Source organism: Cherax quadricarinatus, chromosome 49 (assembly GCF_038502225.1).
Source record: "Cherax quadricarinatus isolate ZL_2023a chromosome 49, ASM3850222v1, whole genome shotgun sequence".
Lineage (NCBI taxonomy): Eukaryota > Metazoa > Arthropoda > Malacostraca > Decapoda > Parastacidae > Cherax > Cherax quadricarinatus.
In genome coordinates this window covers 2,864,763-2,882,262 of record NC_091340.1, presented here as the reverse complement: position 1 = coordinate 2,882,262, position 17,500 = coordinate 2,864,763, and the positions used below count along the sequence as shown (strand labels likewise).

General features: G+C 40.3%; 1 protein-coding gene across 3 annotated transcripts in view; it reads right to left on the bottom strand.

Annotated features, from left to right (window-relative positions):
• Positions 1-17,500, bottom strand: part of LOC128696980 (DNA repair nuclease APEX1) — a 66,249-nt gene that overhangs the window by 18,016 nt on the left and 30,733 nt on the right. For all 3 annotated transcript variants that reach the window (XM_053788438.2, XM_053788441.2, XM_053788439.2), the window contains 3 exons: positions 7,214-7,343; positions 6,788-6,931; positions 5,329-5,472 (listed from right to left, as the gene is read on the bottom strand). In XM_053788438.2, the coding sequence (XP_053644413.1) occupies positions 5,329-5,472; positions 6,788-6,931; positions 7,214-7,343 (418 nt within the window). The remainder of the gene's footprint in view (positions 1-5,328; positions 5,473-6,787; positions 6,932-7,213; positions 7,344-17,500) is intronic.

The window sequence follows — 17,500 nt, the reverse complement described above, 5'->3', positions numbered from 1 at the left end:
AATAAATGTACGAAAGAGGGGAAGGTACCAAGGGATTGGCGGAGAGCACGTATAGTCCCTTTATATAAAGGGAAAGGGGACAAAAGAGACTGTAAAAATTATACAGGAATAAGTTTACTGAGTATACCAGGAAAAGTATACGGTAGGGTTATAATTGAAAGAATTAGATGCAAGACAATGTAGGATTGCGGATGCGCAGGGAGGCTTCAGAGTGGGTAGGGGATGTGTAGATCAAGTGTTTACATTGAAACATATATGTGAACAGTATTTAGATAAAGGTAGGGAAGTTTTTATTGCATTTATGGATTTAGAAAAGGCATATGATAGTGGATAGAGGAGCAATGTGGCAGATGTTGCGAGTATATGGAATAGGTGGTAAGTTACTAAATGCTGTAAAGAGTTTTTATGAGGATAGTGAGGCTCAGGTTAGGGTGTGTAGAAGAGAGGGAGAATACTTCCCAGTAAAAGTAGGTCTTAGACAGGGATGTGTAATGTCACCATGGTTGTTTAATATATTTATAGATGGGGTTGTAAAAGAAGTAAATGCTAGGGTGTTTGGGAGAGGGGTGGGATTAAATTATGGGGAATCAAATTCAAAATGGGAATTGACACAGTTACTTTTTGCTGATGATATTGTGCTTATGGGAGATTCTAAAGAAAAATTGCAAAGGTTAGTGGATGAGTTTGGGAATGTGTGTAAAGGTAGAAAGTTGAAAGTGAACATAGAAAAGAGTAAGGTGACGAGGGTATCAAATGATTTAGATAAAGAAAAATTGGATATCAAATTGGGGAGGAGGAGTATGGAAGAAGTGAATGTTTTCAGATACTTGGGAGTTGACGTGTTGGAAGATGGATTTATGAAGGATGAGGTTAATCATAGAATTGATGAGGGAAAAAAGGCGAGTGGTTCGTTGAGGTATATGTGGAGTCAAAAAACGTTATCTATGGAGGCAAAGAAGGGAATGTATGAAAGTATAGTAGTACCAACACTCTTATATGGATGTGAAGCTTGGGTGGTAAATGCAGCAGCGAAGAGATGGTTGGAGGCAGTGGAGATGTCATGTCTAAGGGCAATGTGTGGTGTAAATATTATGCAGAAAATTCGGAGTGTGGAAATTAGGAAAAGGTGTGGAGTTAATAAAAGCATTAGTCAAGAGGGCAGAGGAGGGGTTTGGTCATTTAGAGAGAATGGATCAAAGTAGAATAACATGGAAAGCATATAAATCTATAGGGGAAGGAAGGAGGGGTAGGGGTCATCCTCGAAAGGGTTGGAGAGAGGGGGTAAAGGAGGTTTTGTGGGTGAGGGGCTTGGACTTCCAGCAAGCGTGCGAGAGCGTGTTACATAGGAGTGAATGGAGACGAATGGTACTTGGGACCTGACGATCTGTTGGAGTGTGAGCAGGGTAATATTTAGTGAAGGGATTCAGGGAAACCGGTTATTTTCATATACAGTGGACCCCCGCATAGCGACCTTAATCCGTGCAAGAGGGCTGATGGTTATGCGAAATGTTCGGTATGCGAATGAATTTTCCCCATAAGAAATAATGGAAATCAAATTAATCCGTGCAAGACACCCAAAAGTATGAAAAAAAAAATTTACCACATGAAATATACATTTTCCTACACACAAAGAGAAGGATACATGCACAATAGTAGAGTAGTACATGCACAATATATATTGTGCATGTACTACTCTACTAAATGAAGAATAAATGACACTTACCTTTATTGAAGATGCAGCAATGACTGATGAGACACTGTGTCCTGGGAGTGCCTTTTCCTCTTGAGTACTGTAGGTCCTGTTTGGTATTTTCTTCCAGAACAGGCCTTATCACACTGTGTATGCCACTACGATTCTTAAATCTCTCAAACCAACCTTTGCTGGCTTTAAATTCACCAATATGAGCACTAGTTCCAGGCATTTTTCCCTGTTCACCTGGGTGTTAGTCGACTGGTGTGGGTTGCATCCTGGGAGACAAGATTAAGGACCCCAATGGAAATAAGTTAGACAGTCTTCGATGACACTGACTTTTTTGGGTTATCCTGGGTGGCAAATCCTCTGGGGTTAATTGTTTCTTGGTATTCTCAATAAGCCACACCAACAACGGTGCTACAGCAGCAGCAGCAGCAGCTGACGGTGGTACAGCAGCAGCAGACGATGCTACAGCAGCAGCAGACGATGCTACAGCAGCAGCAGACGATGCTACAGCAGCAGCAGCAGACGATGCTACAGCAGCAGCAGCAGACGATGCTACAGCAGCAGCAGCAGACGATGCTACAGCAGCAGCAGCAGACGATGCTACAGCAGCAGCAGCAGACGATGCTACAGCAGCAGCAGCAGACGATGCTACAGCAGCAGCAGCAGACGATGCTACAGCAGCAGCAGCAGACGATGCTACAGCAGCAGCAGCAGACGATGCTACAGCAGCAGCAGCAGACGATGCTACAGCAGCAGCAGCAGACGATGCTACAGCAGCAGCAGACGATGCTACAGCAGCAGCAGCAGCTGACGGTGGTACAACAGCAGCAGCAACAGCTGACAGTGCAGCAGCAGCTGACAGTGCAGCAGCAGCTGACAGTGCAGCAGCAGCTGACAGTGCAGCAGCAGCTGACAGTGCAGCAGCAGCTGTACCACCAATAGTAGCGATGGTTGATTGGGGTTTATTATACAACCTGGCCAGCTCGGAGACACGCACTCCACTTTCATACTTATCAATGATCTTTTTCTTCATCTCTATAGTAATTCTCACCCTTATTGCTGTAGGGTTGGCACTAGAAGCTTTCTTGGGGCCCATGGTCACTTATTTTCCAGAAAAAATCACCAAAAACACTGTAATAATACAAAATGTTCCGATTGTATGCTTGGATGTTACCGCGGAGGCTGGCTGGTAAACAATGCCACCGGCGGAACATGTGAGCGTGGCTCAGGCCGCACATTGGACGCGTCTCGGACTAAGGGAGGAGAGGGGGTTTTTGGGCGGTATGCGAGGCAAAATTTTTGCGAAAAAAGCGAGCGGTATGCGGATTGTACGGTATGCGATGCGTGCGGTATGCGGGGGTCCACTGTAGTTGGACTCGAGTCCTGGAAATGGGAAGTACAATGCCTGCACTTTAAAGGAGGGGTTTGGGATATTGGCAGTTTGGAGGGATATGTTGTGTATCTTTATACGTATATGCTTCTAAACTGTTGTATTCTGAGCACCTCTGCAAACACAGTGATAATGTGTGAGTGTGGTGAAAGTGTTGAATGATGATGAAAGTATTTTCTTTTTGGGGATTTTCTTTCTTTTTTGGGTCACCCTGCCTCGGTGGGAGACTGCCAACTTGTTGAGAGAGAGAGAGAAAAAAAAATACGCAATAACTTTAAAACACTTGAAATTTTGGAAAGTTTCCTGACATAACAGATGTGCTCAAGGAGAATGTAAACAAACAAGGTGGGGCACGCCGTATTTGAAAGACCGCTTGCCATATAGCAAATTTTGGCTGTAATTTGAAATTGCCGTATTAGCGGAACAGCGTAAGGCGAAACACAGCAAAGTGGGGTCCTACTGCACAGGTGAATTTGACATACTTTCCATGGCATGTGAACAATTTAGCCAAAATCAGGGATATGAAGGATATGCTGTTATTGATTCTGCCATGTCTGGCACAGAAGTGTTGTGCCTCACTTTGCAAAGTCATTGGTATCACTTTGCAAGAACAATGCAGTCAACGTAGATATCACATCATATGATGTGAGCTGACTAATAAAGACACCGAGAAGTTGAGGAAGGAGAACAAAGAAAGTGAAGACAAGGATGAGTTTCCAAAGTATTAGGATCTAAAATTTCTTGTCCAAGTTTTAGGACAGTTACAAGCTTTCCTGTGGTAGATTTAATGATACACAGGAGACTGAAGATAATAGTCTGTATTTTGTCCTACAATGAACTCCACTGACATCTTCACAGCATGCATCCAGGCAGATGCCCATTGCACTTCTTTTAACACTGGAACTGTGGATGATGTAAATATATGCAGGTACTGAACACAATGTATATAAACATGAATTTCTGTAGGCCTTAAATTTTCTGCCAGCTGTAATTTTATGCCTCAGGTCAATGGTGTGTGTGTCCTCCCACCTTGTCACACCAAGGAAATAAAAAAAAATATAGAATCAGGCGGGTCCACACAGTGTATGACTCAACAGGACATGTAAACAAGGTGTGTAATATGCCACTCAGCATCTAATTAAGTTTGTAAGCTTGTTTATACTGAGGCTCATGTGCATACCTTTAGTATGCACATCGGCCAATTTCCACAAAGGCAGGGTGGGAATCATCATTCACTCCATCACTGTCTTGCCAGAGGGGTGCTTTACACTAGTTTATAAAACTGCAACATTATCACCCCTCCTCAAAGTGCAGACACTGTACTTCCCTCTCCAGGACTCAAATCCAGAGTGCCGGTTTCCCTGAATCCCTTCACATATGTTACTTTGTTCACACTCCAACAGCACGTCAAATATTAAAAACCATTTGTCTCCATTCACTCCTATCAAATACGCTCATGCATGCTTGCTGGAAGTCCAAGCCCCTCGCACACAAAACCTCCTTTACCCCCTCCCTCCAATCTTTCCTAGGCCAACCCCTACCCCGCCTTCCCTCCACTACAGATTTGTACACTCTCGAAGTGTACATGGCATGGTTATAGTCCTGTCCAACATTTATAACTTTGCATTTGTCTATATTAAACTACATCTGCCACTTCTCCGACCACTGCATCAGTCTAGTGCACTCCAGGATAATTTGAATAATGTCCTCAATAGAATGAATTGGACGGCCTATTCTGGTGTCATCAGCAAAATTTGCTCATGTCGTTATTTACTCCCTAATCTATATCGTTTATGTAAATTGTGAACAACAAGGGGCCCAACACTGACCCCTGTGGAACACCGCTTGTGACGTGCCCCCATTCTGATTTCTCCCCATTTATGCAAACTCTTTGCTTTCTGAGATTGCTACAGTTAACACTCACATTAATTTATTTTACAATAACTAATATTTTTTGAAGAGATTCAGGGAAACCAGTCAGCCAGACTAGAGTCCTGGAGATGGGAAGTACAATGCCTGCACTTTAAAGGAGGAGTTTGGGATATTGGCTGTTTGTAGTGACCTCTAAACTGTCGTATCTGAGCGCCTCTGCATTGACAGTGATTATATGGTGAAAGTTTTTTTTGTTTTTTTAGGTCACCCTGCTTCAGTGGGAGACAGGCGGTGTGTTAAAAAACAAAAACAAAAAAATAATTACAAGAATCCCAAAGTTTGAGAAAGAATGCAAATGTCAACTTACCAATTTCATTGTGTGCCACATTGAGGTCCCCACACACAATAATGGGTTTTTTTGCATCAAGGTCTTTAAGGTATTTGAGAAACTTGGGATCCCAATCCATCCTTTTGTCCAACGTAACAAGTTTTCTTCCTGCATTTGGAACATCTGGAGAAACAAGAACATTGTAACAAGCTTTCTTTCTGCATTTGGAACATTTGGAGTATGGAAATTAGGAGAAGGTGTAGAGTTAATGAAAGTATTAGTCTGAGGGCTGAAGAAGGGTTGTTGAGGTGGTTTGGTCATTTAGAGAGAATGGATCGAAGTAGAATGACAGAGCGTATAAATCTGTAGGGGAAGGAAGGTGAGGTAGGGGTCGTCCTCGGAAAGGTTGGAGGGAGGGGGTAAAGGTGGTGTTGTGGGCGAGGGGCTTGGACTTCCAGCAAGCGTGCGCGAGCGTGTTAGATAGGAGTGAATGGAGAAGAATGGTATTTGGGACCTGACGAGCTGTTGGAGTGTGAGCAGGGTAATATTCAGTGAAGGGATTCAGGGAAACCGGTTATTTTTATATAGCAGGACTCGAGTCCTAGAAATGGGAAGTACAATGCCTGCACTCTAAAGGAAGGGTTCGGGATATTAGCAGTTTGGAGGGATATGCTGTGTATCTTTATAGGTATATGTTTCTAAACTGTTGTGTTCTGAGCACCTCTGCAAAAACAGTGATTACGTGAGAGTGAGGTGAAAGTGTTGAATGATGAAAGTATTTCTTTTGGGGGATTTTCTTTCTTTTTTGGGTCACCCTGCGTCGGTGGGAGACGGCCGACTTGTTAAAAAAAAAAAAATCTAAATACTTTTACTTCCTCTATACTATCCTTCCAATCTGATATGCAATTTTTCATTGAAAAGTTTGTGACTCGTTACCTTGTTCTTTTATATGCTAATTTTTAATTTCCCCGTCTTACACACACCAAAATTCCATCATCAGCCTTAACATTTTTCCCTCAATCTTCCAGAACTGTGTTATCAGAAACAGCAGCTGAGGTAACTCCCACTTATTATTATATCACCTTTTAATCCCACACCATTCTCCAACACTAGCATTCATATTCTCAAAATTACCCTGAATTTCAATATCTGTATTCTCTCTCTCTAGCCCACCTTTCTACTAATAAATGAATATACCTCCCACTGTCTCCTCCATTAGTTCATTTACTTTTACTTTTCTCTCTCTCTTACCCACTGATGTTATTCTCCTTTGGAACTTCTAAAGAAATTAAGAAAATGTTAAAAGTTTTCTGCCTATATTTGATTTATATAGAGTAACAACTTCAGTCCGAGATAATAACACTTGGTATAGAATCTAGTCCAAGTATCAGTACAGTAAACATCCAATAAAATGAATTAACAGGGTTAAGGGGTGTCCACTTCAGCAAAAAAAAAAAAAATCCATTATGCTGAAAGTTTTGAGTCCTACAATACTTACAAACAGTGACTAAATAAAATTTTTCATATTCTGCAGTGATACAGCGTCCTTCATCGTCATGTGCCTTATCCTTGATGCCATAAGTCACGACCAGCGGCTCTAACTTGGAGATGAGCCCAACACCAGAGTACCCATCTAGTTTAGCTGTAACATATTAACATATAATGAGGAGTAAATTTCTAGTTCATTTTAATTTATAGGATATAGTATATTAACTTATATTAAGTTGTAATAAACAACTGTCAATGAATTAACAGAAAAATGAACAAGGGGCACAAACTGCAGCCTGTGAATTGTGTACATGGATGTGTAGTGTGACCGGAGTGAAAGTACAAGTAGGAAAATATACCTGTAATTGACAAATAAGTTATTATTAAATGTGTAGCAAAGCAAAGAAAAGCTATTCTCAGAAAAAAAAAAATTTACCAGACATGAAGTAACTTTTGTAACCATTGATGTCCTTGATATCATTGGGTAGTTTTGCAATAGCACACTTGGTTTCCTGTAGGCACACAATGTCAGGATTCTCATGCTCAAAAACTGACATTCCATCTTTCTGAAAATACAGAAATTATTTATCAACCATTTTGGCCAAACAAAATAAAGCATATTCTGCACCTGTAATACGAGTGAGCATCATAAATCGGCAAATGTTAGGACTCTGGAAACCTGAGGTGCTAAAGTTTCCAGATTCTCCATACCCAATAACTTCACAGGATAGAACAAAATACTGTATTGTAAACAAAAACCAGTCTATCATTAAGCTTGTTAAAAGTGTCACAAGAGCTAACTGCATTATCATGGGGAGCACTAAGCTTATAGATCATACAGCTCCAGGGCTGATCCAAGGAAGGAGAGCACAGGTCCAATTCCTTAGATCAAGAGTCCCTCATTAACATCAAAGAATCTCCCTTCAAAGGAGAGCTACTGTAGAGATAATTTATCTTTCCTGCAGCAATAAATCCACAACTTCTATTAAATACTGTATACAGTAAATGGTATAAGACATAAGTAAGAAGGAACACCGCAGCAAGCCTACTGGCCCATGCGAGGCAGGTCCAAGTCTCCTATCGGTTTAAGCCAATGCCCCAACCTAGTCAGGTCAGGTCACATTCACTTAAGGAAGGAACATGGCAACTGACCTAGTAGCACAAGCTAATCAGGTCCAACTCACACCCACTCATGTATTTATCTAACCTATTTTTAAAACCACACAACATTTTAGCCTCTATAACTGTACTTGGGAGTTTGTTCCACTCATCCACAACCCTACTAACAAACCAGTGCTTTCCCATATCCTTCCTGAACCTGAATTTTTCCAACTTAAAACCATTGCTGCGAGTCCTGTCTAGGCTAGATATTTTCAGCATGCTATTTACATCCCCTTTATTTATTCCAGTCTTCCATTTATACACCTCAATCATTTTTTTTTTTTTCAACAAGTCAGCCGTCTCCCACCGAGGCAGGGTGACCCAAAAAAGAAAGAAAATCCCCAAAAAGAAAATACTTTCATCATCATTCAACACTTTCACCACACACACATTATCACTGTTTTTGCAGAGATGCTCAGAATACAACAGTTTAGAAGCATATACGTATAAAGATACACAACATATCCCTCCAAACTGCCAATATCCCAAACCCCTCCTTTAAAGGGCAGGCATTGTACTTCCCATTTCCAGTACTCAAGTTTGACTATATGAAAATAACTGGTTTCCCTGAATCCCTTCACTAAATATTACTCTGCTCACACTCCAACAGATCGTCAGGTCCCAAGTACCATTCGTCTCCATTCACTCAATCATATGCCCCCTAATTCTACGCCTTTCTAGAGTGCAGATTCAGGGCCCTCGGTCTATCCTCATAAGGAAGATTTCTGATACATGGGATCAACTTTGTCATCCTCCTTTGTAGTTTTCCAGAACATTTATATCCATTCTGTAATACGGTGACCAAAACTGTGCAGTTTAATTAGAGCTCCAGAAATGCATAAAAATTAGTAATCTGAGAAGGCCTTGACCTTAACTAATTCAAATTTGTAGTGCTCCACTATCCTGATGTAAACATGTATCTTTTAAAACATTTCCCACAGAAGCACGTGACCCTGAGAGGACTATATTATACATTTCCTTGTGGTCTTTTGATTAACAGCTGAAAGGGAGGAGGTAGGAAGGAAGTTTTATCTTTGAAAACTACTCTGACAAATTAAATCACTCAGCATTCCTGGAAAGAAAAAGTAAATAAAAACATATACACTGAGAAACTATGTAATAAAACTGAAACTATAAGCACAAACACACACACACACACATATACCACAAGAAAATTCAAATAATCCAAAGGGAAAGAGGTAAACAGCTCGTTGTTCCTGCCATTCGACTTACCTTCTAAGAAATGTATTAAAATGGTCTAAGCTGAGTAAAATTTCTTCCAATATGAGAGAAGGTTCATGCAATAAGAACAATACATACAGTAATATACAGGATGTATGCAACACATCTGGGACAATCAATTAGTAGTAAGGCCACAAGACAAAAAAGTTGTAGTAGAAGTATGCATTTTTTTTTTTTATTAACACACTGGCCGATTCCCACCAAGGCAGGGTGGCCCGAAAAAGAAAAACTTTCACCATCATTCACCCCATCACTGTCTTGCCAGAAGGGTGCTTTACTCTACAGCTTTTAAACTGCAACATTAACACCCCTCCTTCAGAGTGCAGGCACTGTACTTCCCATCTCCAGGACTCAAGTCCAGCCTGCCGGTTTCCCCGAATCCCTTCATAAATGTTACTTTGCTCACACTCCAACAGCACGTTATTATTATATATTTATTATCACACCAGCCGATTCCCACCAAGGCAGGGTGGCCCGAAAAAGAAAAACTTTCACCATCATTCACTCCACCACTGTCTTGCCAGAAGGATGTTTTACACTACAGTTTTTAAACTGCAACATTAACACCTCTCCTTCAGAGTGCAGCACATCAAGTATTAAAAACCATTTGTCTCCATTCACTCCTATCAAACACGCTCGCATGCCCGCTGGAAGTCTAAGCCCCTCGCACGCAAAACCTCCTTTACCCCCTCCCTCCAACTTTTCCTAGGCCAACCCCTACCCCGCCTTCCTCCCACTACAGACTGATACACTCTTAAAGTCATTCTGTTTTGCTCCATTCTCTCTACATGTCCGAACCACCTCGACAACCCTTCCTCAGCCCTCTGGACAACAGTTTTGGTAATCCCGCACCTCCTCCTAACTTCCAAACTACGAATTCTCTGCATTATATTCACACCACACATTGCCCTCAGACATCTCCACTGCCTCCAGCCTTCTCGCTGCAACATTCATCACCCATGCTTCACACCCATACGGGAGTGTTGGTAAAACTATACTCTCATACATTCCCCTCTTTGCTTCCAAGGACAAAATTCTTTATCTCCACAGACTCCTAAGTGCACCACTCACCCTTTTCCCCTCATCAATTCTATGATTCACCTCATCTTTCATAGACCCATTCGCTGACACGTCCACTCCCAAATATCTGAATACATTCACCTCCTCCATACTCTCTCCCTCCAATCTAATATCCAATCTTTCATCACCTAATCTTTTTGTTATCCTCATAACCTTCCTCTTTCCTGTATTCACTTTCAATTTTCTTCTTTTACACACCCTACCAAATTCATCCACCAACCTCTGCAACTTCTCTTCAGAATCACCCAAGAGCACAGTGTCATCAGCAAAGAGCAACTGTGACAACTCCCACTTTGTGTGCGATTCTTTATCTTTTAACTCCATGCCTCTTGCCAAGACCCTCGTATTTACTTCTCTTACAACCCCATCTATAAATATATTAAACAACCACAGACACATCACACATCCTTGTCTAAGGCCTACTTTTACTGGGAAATAATCTCCCTCTTTCCTACATACTCTAACTTGAGCCTCATTATCCTCGTAAAAACTCTTCACTTCTTTCAGTAACCTACCTCCTATACCATACACCTGCAACATCTGCCACATTGCCCCCCTATCCACCCTGTCATACGCCTTTTCCAAATCCATAAATGCCACAAAAACCTCTTTAGCCTTCTCTAAATACTGTTCACTCATATGTTTCACTGTAAATACCTGGTCCACACACCTCCTACCTTTCCTAAAGCCTCCTTGTTCATCTGCTATCCTCTTCTCCATCTTGCTCTTAATTCTTTCAATAATAACTACCATACACTTTACTAGGTATACTCAACAGACTTATCCCCCTATAATTTTTGCACTCTCTTTTGTCCCCTTTGCCTTTATACAAAGGAACTATGCATGCTCTCTGCCAATCCCTAGGTACCTTACCCTCTTCCATACATTTATTAAATAATAGCACCAACCACTCCAAAACCATATCCCCACCTGCTTTTAACATTTCTATCTTTATCCCATCAATTCAAACTGCCTTACCCCCTTCCATTTTACCTACTGCCTTGCAAACTTCCCCCACACTCACAACTGGCTCTTCCTCACTCCTACAAGATGTTATTCCTCCTTGCCCTATACATGAAATCACAGCTTCCCTATCTTCATCAACATTTAACAATTCCTCAAAATATTCTCTCCATCTTCCCAATACCTCTAACTCTCCATTTAATAACTCTCCTCTCCTATTTTTTAACTGACAAATCCAATTGTTTTCTAGGCTTCCTTAACTTGTTAATCTCACTCCAAAACTTTTTCTTATTTTCAACAAAATTTGTTGATAACATCTCACCCACCCTTTCATTTGCTCTCTTTTTACATAGCTTCACCACTCTGTTAACCTCTCTCTTTTTCTCCATATACTCTTCCCTCCTTGCATCACTTCCACTTTGTAAAAACTTCTCATATGCTAACTTTTTCTCCCTGATTACTCTCTTTACATCATCATTCCACCAATCGCTCCTCTTCCCTCCTGCACCCACTTTCCTGTTATCACAAACTTCTGCTGAACACTAACACTACATTTTTAAACCTACCCCATACCTCTTCGACCCCATTGCCTATGCTCTCATTAGCCCATCTATCCTCCAATAGCTGTTTATATCTTACCCTAACTGCCTCCTCTTTTAGTTCATAAACCTTCACCTCTCTCTTCCCTGATGCTTCTATTCTCCTTGTATCCCATCTACCTTTTACTCTCAGTGTAGCTACAACTAGAAAGTGATCTGATATATCTGTGGCCCCTCTATAAACATGTACATCCTGAAGTCTACTCAACAGTCTTATCTACCAATACATAATCCAAACAAACTACTGTCATTTTGCCCTACATCATATCTTGTATACTTATTTATCCTCTTTTTCTTAAAATATGTATTACCTATAACTAAACCCCTTTCTATGCATTGTGGAAATTAAAAAAAAAAAGTTTATAAAGGAGAAACAACTTGAAATTTGAAGAGCACTTGTTATTAGTTTTGGTGGTCATTGACCATGTGGTCTAGACCAAGACCAGTCCCAATGGTTAATGGCCTGATTAGCTAGGCTGTTGGTACCAGTAGCACCTAAGAACATAAGAAAGAAGGAACACTGCAACAGGCCTACTGGCCCATGTGAGGCAGGTCCAATTCTCCCACCGAAGCCAATGCCTTAACCTAGTCAGGTCAGTCACATTCATTTAAGGGAGGAGCATGGCATCTGACATAATAGCACAAGCTAGTCAGGTCCAACTCACACCCATCCACACCCACTCGTGTATTTATCCAACCTATTTTTAAAACTACACAACGTCTTAGCTTCTATGACAGTACTCAGGAGCTTATTGTATAAGTAACAAGTATCAATGCCACAGCCACACCACTGGTTGTTTTATGGATGCATGCCACACCATTACTCTCTTCTGTTTTACCATACCCTTTTGGGCCTCTTATCTTGTGCTGAGTCTGGATGTTAATCATGGCATAAAAGAGGAATATTAGTGATATTGAAAGTGCCAAGATGAAGTTTAAACTTTTGACTGTTTTGGTAGTATACATATATACATAGTATACATATAAGTGAACAGTATTTAGATGAGGCTAAAGAGGTCTTTGTGGCATTTATGGATTTGGAAAAGGCGTATGACAGGGTGGATAGGGGGGCAATGTGGCAGATGTTGCAGGTGTATGGTGTAGGAGGTAGGTTACTGAAAGCAGTGAAGAGTTTTTACGAGGATAGTGAGGCTCAAGTTAGAGTATGTAGGAAAGAGGGAAATTATTTCCCAGTAAAAGTAGGCCTTAGACAAGGATGTGTGATGTCACCGTGGTTGTTTAATATATTTATAGATGGGGTTGTAAGAGAAGTAAATGCGAGGGTCTTGGCAAGAGGCGTGGAGTTAAAAGATTAAGAATCACACAAAGTGGGAGTTGTCACAGTTGCTCTTTGCTGATGACACTGTGCTCTTGGGAGATTCTGAAGAGAAGTTGCAGAGATCGGTGGATGAATTTGGTAGGGTGTGCAAAAGAAGAAAATTGAAAGTGAATACAGGAAAGAGTAAGGTTATGAGGATAACAAAAAGATTAGGTGATGAAAGATTGGATATCAGATTGGAGGGAGAGAGTATGGAGGAGGTGAATGAATTCAGATATTTGGGAGTGGACATGTCAGCGGATGGGTCTATGAAAGATGAGGTGAATCATAGAATTGATGAGGGGAAAAGGGTGAGTGGTGCACTTAGGAGTCTGTGGAGACAAAGAACTTTGTCCTTGGAGGCAAAGAGGGGAATGTATGAGAGTATAGTTTTACCAACACTCTTATATGGATGTGAAGCGTGGGTGATGAATGTTGCAGCGAGGAGAAGGCTGGAGGCAGTGGAGATGTCATGTCTGAGAGCAATGTGTGGTGTGAATATAATGCAGAGAATTCGTAGTTTGGAAGTTAGGAGGAGGTGTGGGATTACCAAAACTGTTGTCCAGAGGGCTGAGGAAGGGTTGTTGAGGTGGTTCGGACATGTGGAGAGAATGGAGCGAAACAGAATAACTTCAAGAGTGTATCAGTCTGTAGTGGAAGGAAGGCGGGGTAGGGGTCGGCCTAGGAAAGGTTGGAGGGAGGGGGTAAAGGAGGTTTTGTGTGCGAAGGGCTTGGACTTCCAGCAGGCATGCGTGAGCGTGTTTGATAGGAGTGAATGGAGACAAATGGTTTTTAATACTTGACGTGCTGTTGGAGTGTGAGCAAAGTAACATTTATGAAGGGGTTCAGGGAAACCGGCAGGCCGGACTTGAGTCCTGGAGATGGGAAGTACAGTGCCTGCACTCTGAAGGAGGGGTGTTAATGTTGCAGTTTAAAAACTGTAGTGTAAAGCACCCTTCTGGCAAGACAGCGATGGAGTGAATGATGGTGAAAGTTTTTCTTTTTCGGGCCACCCTGCCTTGGTGGGAATCGGCCAGTGTGATGATAATAAAAAACGTTGTCTTACGAGCCACCGTGTTTGACGTATATACATGTATACTCAAAAATTCTAACGACTTCAAATCAAGCAGGAGAAAGCTGGTAGGCGCACATGCGAGAGAATGGGTCTGTGTGCACCATATAAAAAAAATCCTGCACCACGCAGTGCATGAGAAAAAAAAAAATCTCCGACCATGTTTTTGGATTAAAACGCGAACTTTCTGGTGTATTTTTGTATACTATTTATGGTTGTATTCTCATTTTCTTGGTCTCATTTGACAGAATGGAAAACATATTATAGAAATAGAGGTGATTTTGACTGGTTTTACTATGAAAAGAACCTTGAAATGGAGCTCAAAATAGGGGAAATGTTTGATTTTTGCCAATGTTCAAAAGTAACCAAATTATGTCATTGTCCAATAAATGTCCAACTACCCATTCTAATATGCAGTCATGAATGGGTTGACATTATTTATACAATTATTACAATATTGCAGAAGTCTGCATAACAGTAAATCTTCTATATTTTGTTTGAATAAAAATTAAAAAATAGAGAGCAAGAGTAGTATCAGAGGGGCCTGAAGACATGACTGATGAACAAAGAAAATGTTATTTTAAAGCCAGGAATGTCTGCATTGTTCATTCTTGACCCTATCCTGAAATTGGCACATTTTTTAATTGGCGTGAAATTGGCCAAATTGCAAATTTCTGACCACGTTATTGGGTAGTTGGAATCAGTAAATGGGCAATTTCTTTTACTCAATCGATAGAACAAATGGAGTTCTAAAGAAATAGCTACGAGTTTGGTCAACTGGAACAACTGAATTAGCCGAAAATAGGGCTCAAAGTGGGCGAAATCGCCGATTCGTAAATATTGTCAAGGTCGCTAACTTCAGGAGAGCGTAATTCCATAAGTTTTCCATCAAATTTCGTTCTTTTGGAGTCATTACCATCGGGAAAAGATTCTCTATCATTTCATAAGAATTTGGGAGTGCGACAGTCAAGGGGTTAAGCATTAAACTATGCCTCTAATGAAGAAAACTGAGGTAAGTGACAGGCTTACATGTAATGGAGGAAGCCTGTGCCCTTGGTGTAAGAGAATCAACAATTTGTTCAATTCAAGATAATGAAATGGTATGAGCTTGTGTGATGACTAACCCAGAAAGTGACTTGTTGAGAAAATGGATAAGTGGACAAGACAGCTAAATAAGACTGAAGAAAAAAAATGCTCAACTCTTACAGGTTCCAGAGGTCAAATTTCGAAGTATGCACCAAGGTCCAAGAATTTTCAAAAAATAATTTTGGTATTTTTTCTTACGAAATGGTAGAGAATCTTTTTCTGAAGGTAATAAAACAAAAAGTACGAAATTTTATGGAAAATTTATGAAATTATGCTCTTGCAAATTTTGTTGTGTCAGCGATATTTACGCATCGGCGATTTTGCCGACTTTGATTCCCATTTTAGGCCAATTACATTATTCCAATCGACCAAAGTCTTAGCTATTTCACTAGTATTACTTCTATTCTATTGATTGAGCACAAGAAATTGCCAAGTCAACTGTTTCAATTACAAAATAAAGTGATCGGAAATTGGTAATTTAGCCAATTTAATGCAAAATTCAAAATACTCCAATTTCAAAATAGGGTCCAGAATAAACAACGTAGGCATTCTTGGCACTAAACTAACATTTCCTCTATTCATTATGTTTTCAGGCTTTACAAATGAATTCCATTTTGATTTTTTATTCACATAATGAAATTTTATTCAAACCAAAAAATAGAAGATTTACTGTTATACAATAGTGTAATAATTGTACAAATAATATCACCACATTTGTGAATGTATATTAGACCCAACAGCTAGTATATATTAGACATGTGAGGTCATTTGTTTACTCTTGAACATTGGCAAAAATTTAACATTTCAGCTACTTTGAGATCAGTTTCAAGCCATTTCCAGTACTAAAACCAATCAAAATCATCTCTATTTCTGTAATATATCTTCCATTCTATCAAATGAGACCAAGAAACCGCAAATACATCTATAAAAAACAAAAAATAAAACGCTGCAAAGTCACTGTTTTCATCGAAAATTATGTAGTCTCAGTTTTTTTTATCTCATTATGCACTGTGTGCTGCAGGATTTGTTTTATGTGGTGCACACATACCACAGATGTATTCTCTCATATCTAGGCCCAAATTTACTGCTCACAGCTTATCAGAGTGAGCTGAGCTCATGGTGTAGAGCTACAGTTTGGACCCTCAACGTAAAGCCGTAGATCTACGGCACGGACCCTGAAAGGGTTAATAAGTGGATTCAGCAAAAAACAAAAGTACACCCTTAATTACTTTATGATCCATGAGGAAATCCTATCATACTATAAAACAGTGTGTGAGTTAGATGAAAAGTCTACAAGTGTGTTCATTTAGTTCTGGATGGTTTAATCAGACTCCATTCTTGTACTGCCACGTTTCAATGATCAAACATTTAACCTTCTGTTCTGACTGTACAGAACTCACATTTAAGCTTGAATTATGAATATTTTTTAGCTTGAAGTGTGATCTCATTTGCTTTTGAGTTGAACTCTGCACTATGTTCACTGTATGAACATGTGGAGAGTTCATGTTGTGTTTTGGTTAAGCACTGCAGATTAAATAATAGCATTCTGTGGTAGCCACCACCACTTGCAATCATTGGTAAGCATCATTTTTCCAACCATAAATCAGTATCACAAGTTTAAACATTGTATTCTGCCACACTGAAGGTCTGAGCATAACATGGGTTACACTAGAAAGACAGAAGAATAGATGACTTCAGTTCTACTGTTTACTGTACAAGTTGTAGACTACACAAGGGAGTAAGCAGTCACACCCATCTTCACATCAGAGCTCCAGGGTTCTGAGTATGACCTAGCCCCAAGGCACCCTTACAGCCCACTAGCAATGAGTCCTACATCATGTCTTTGCTATAAGATCGATTACTGCATACACACTCTTAACAGTTTAATAGTATACATACCAATACAAGGGGTACCAATACGCAACTACTGACATATCAATGATTTTAACATTAGTATATAAGTACTATAGGGGGAGGACAATACCAAAATTTTTGCCAATACCAACATTCAATTATTTCAGGCCAATACCAATACTGTAACATTAAAATTATTCAATACCCAGCAATATTAATATCAAAATTAGCTAATACCCACCATCACCACCCGACTGATATCACTAAACACCACTGATATTAGTTGATACTTTGGCACACTCCTAATGAGGCAGTTACCAAACCCTGGATATGTTGTCAAATAAAATC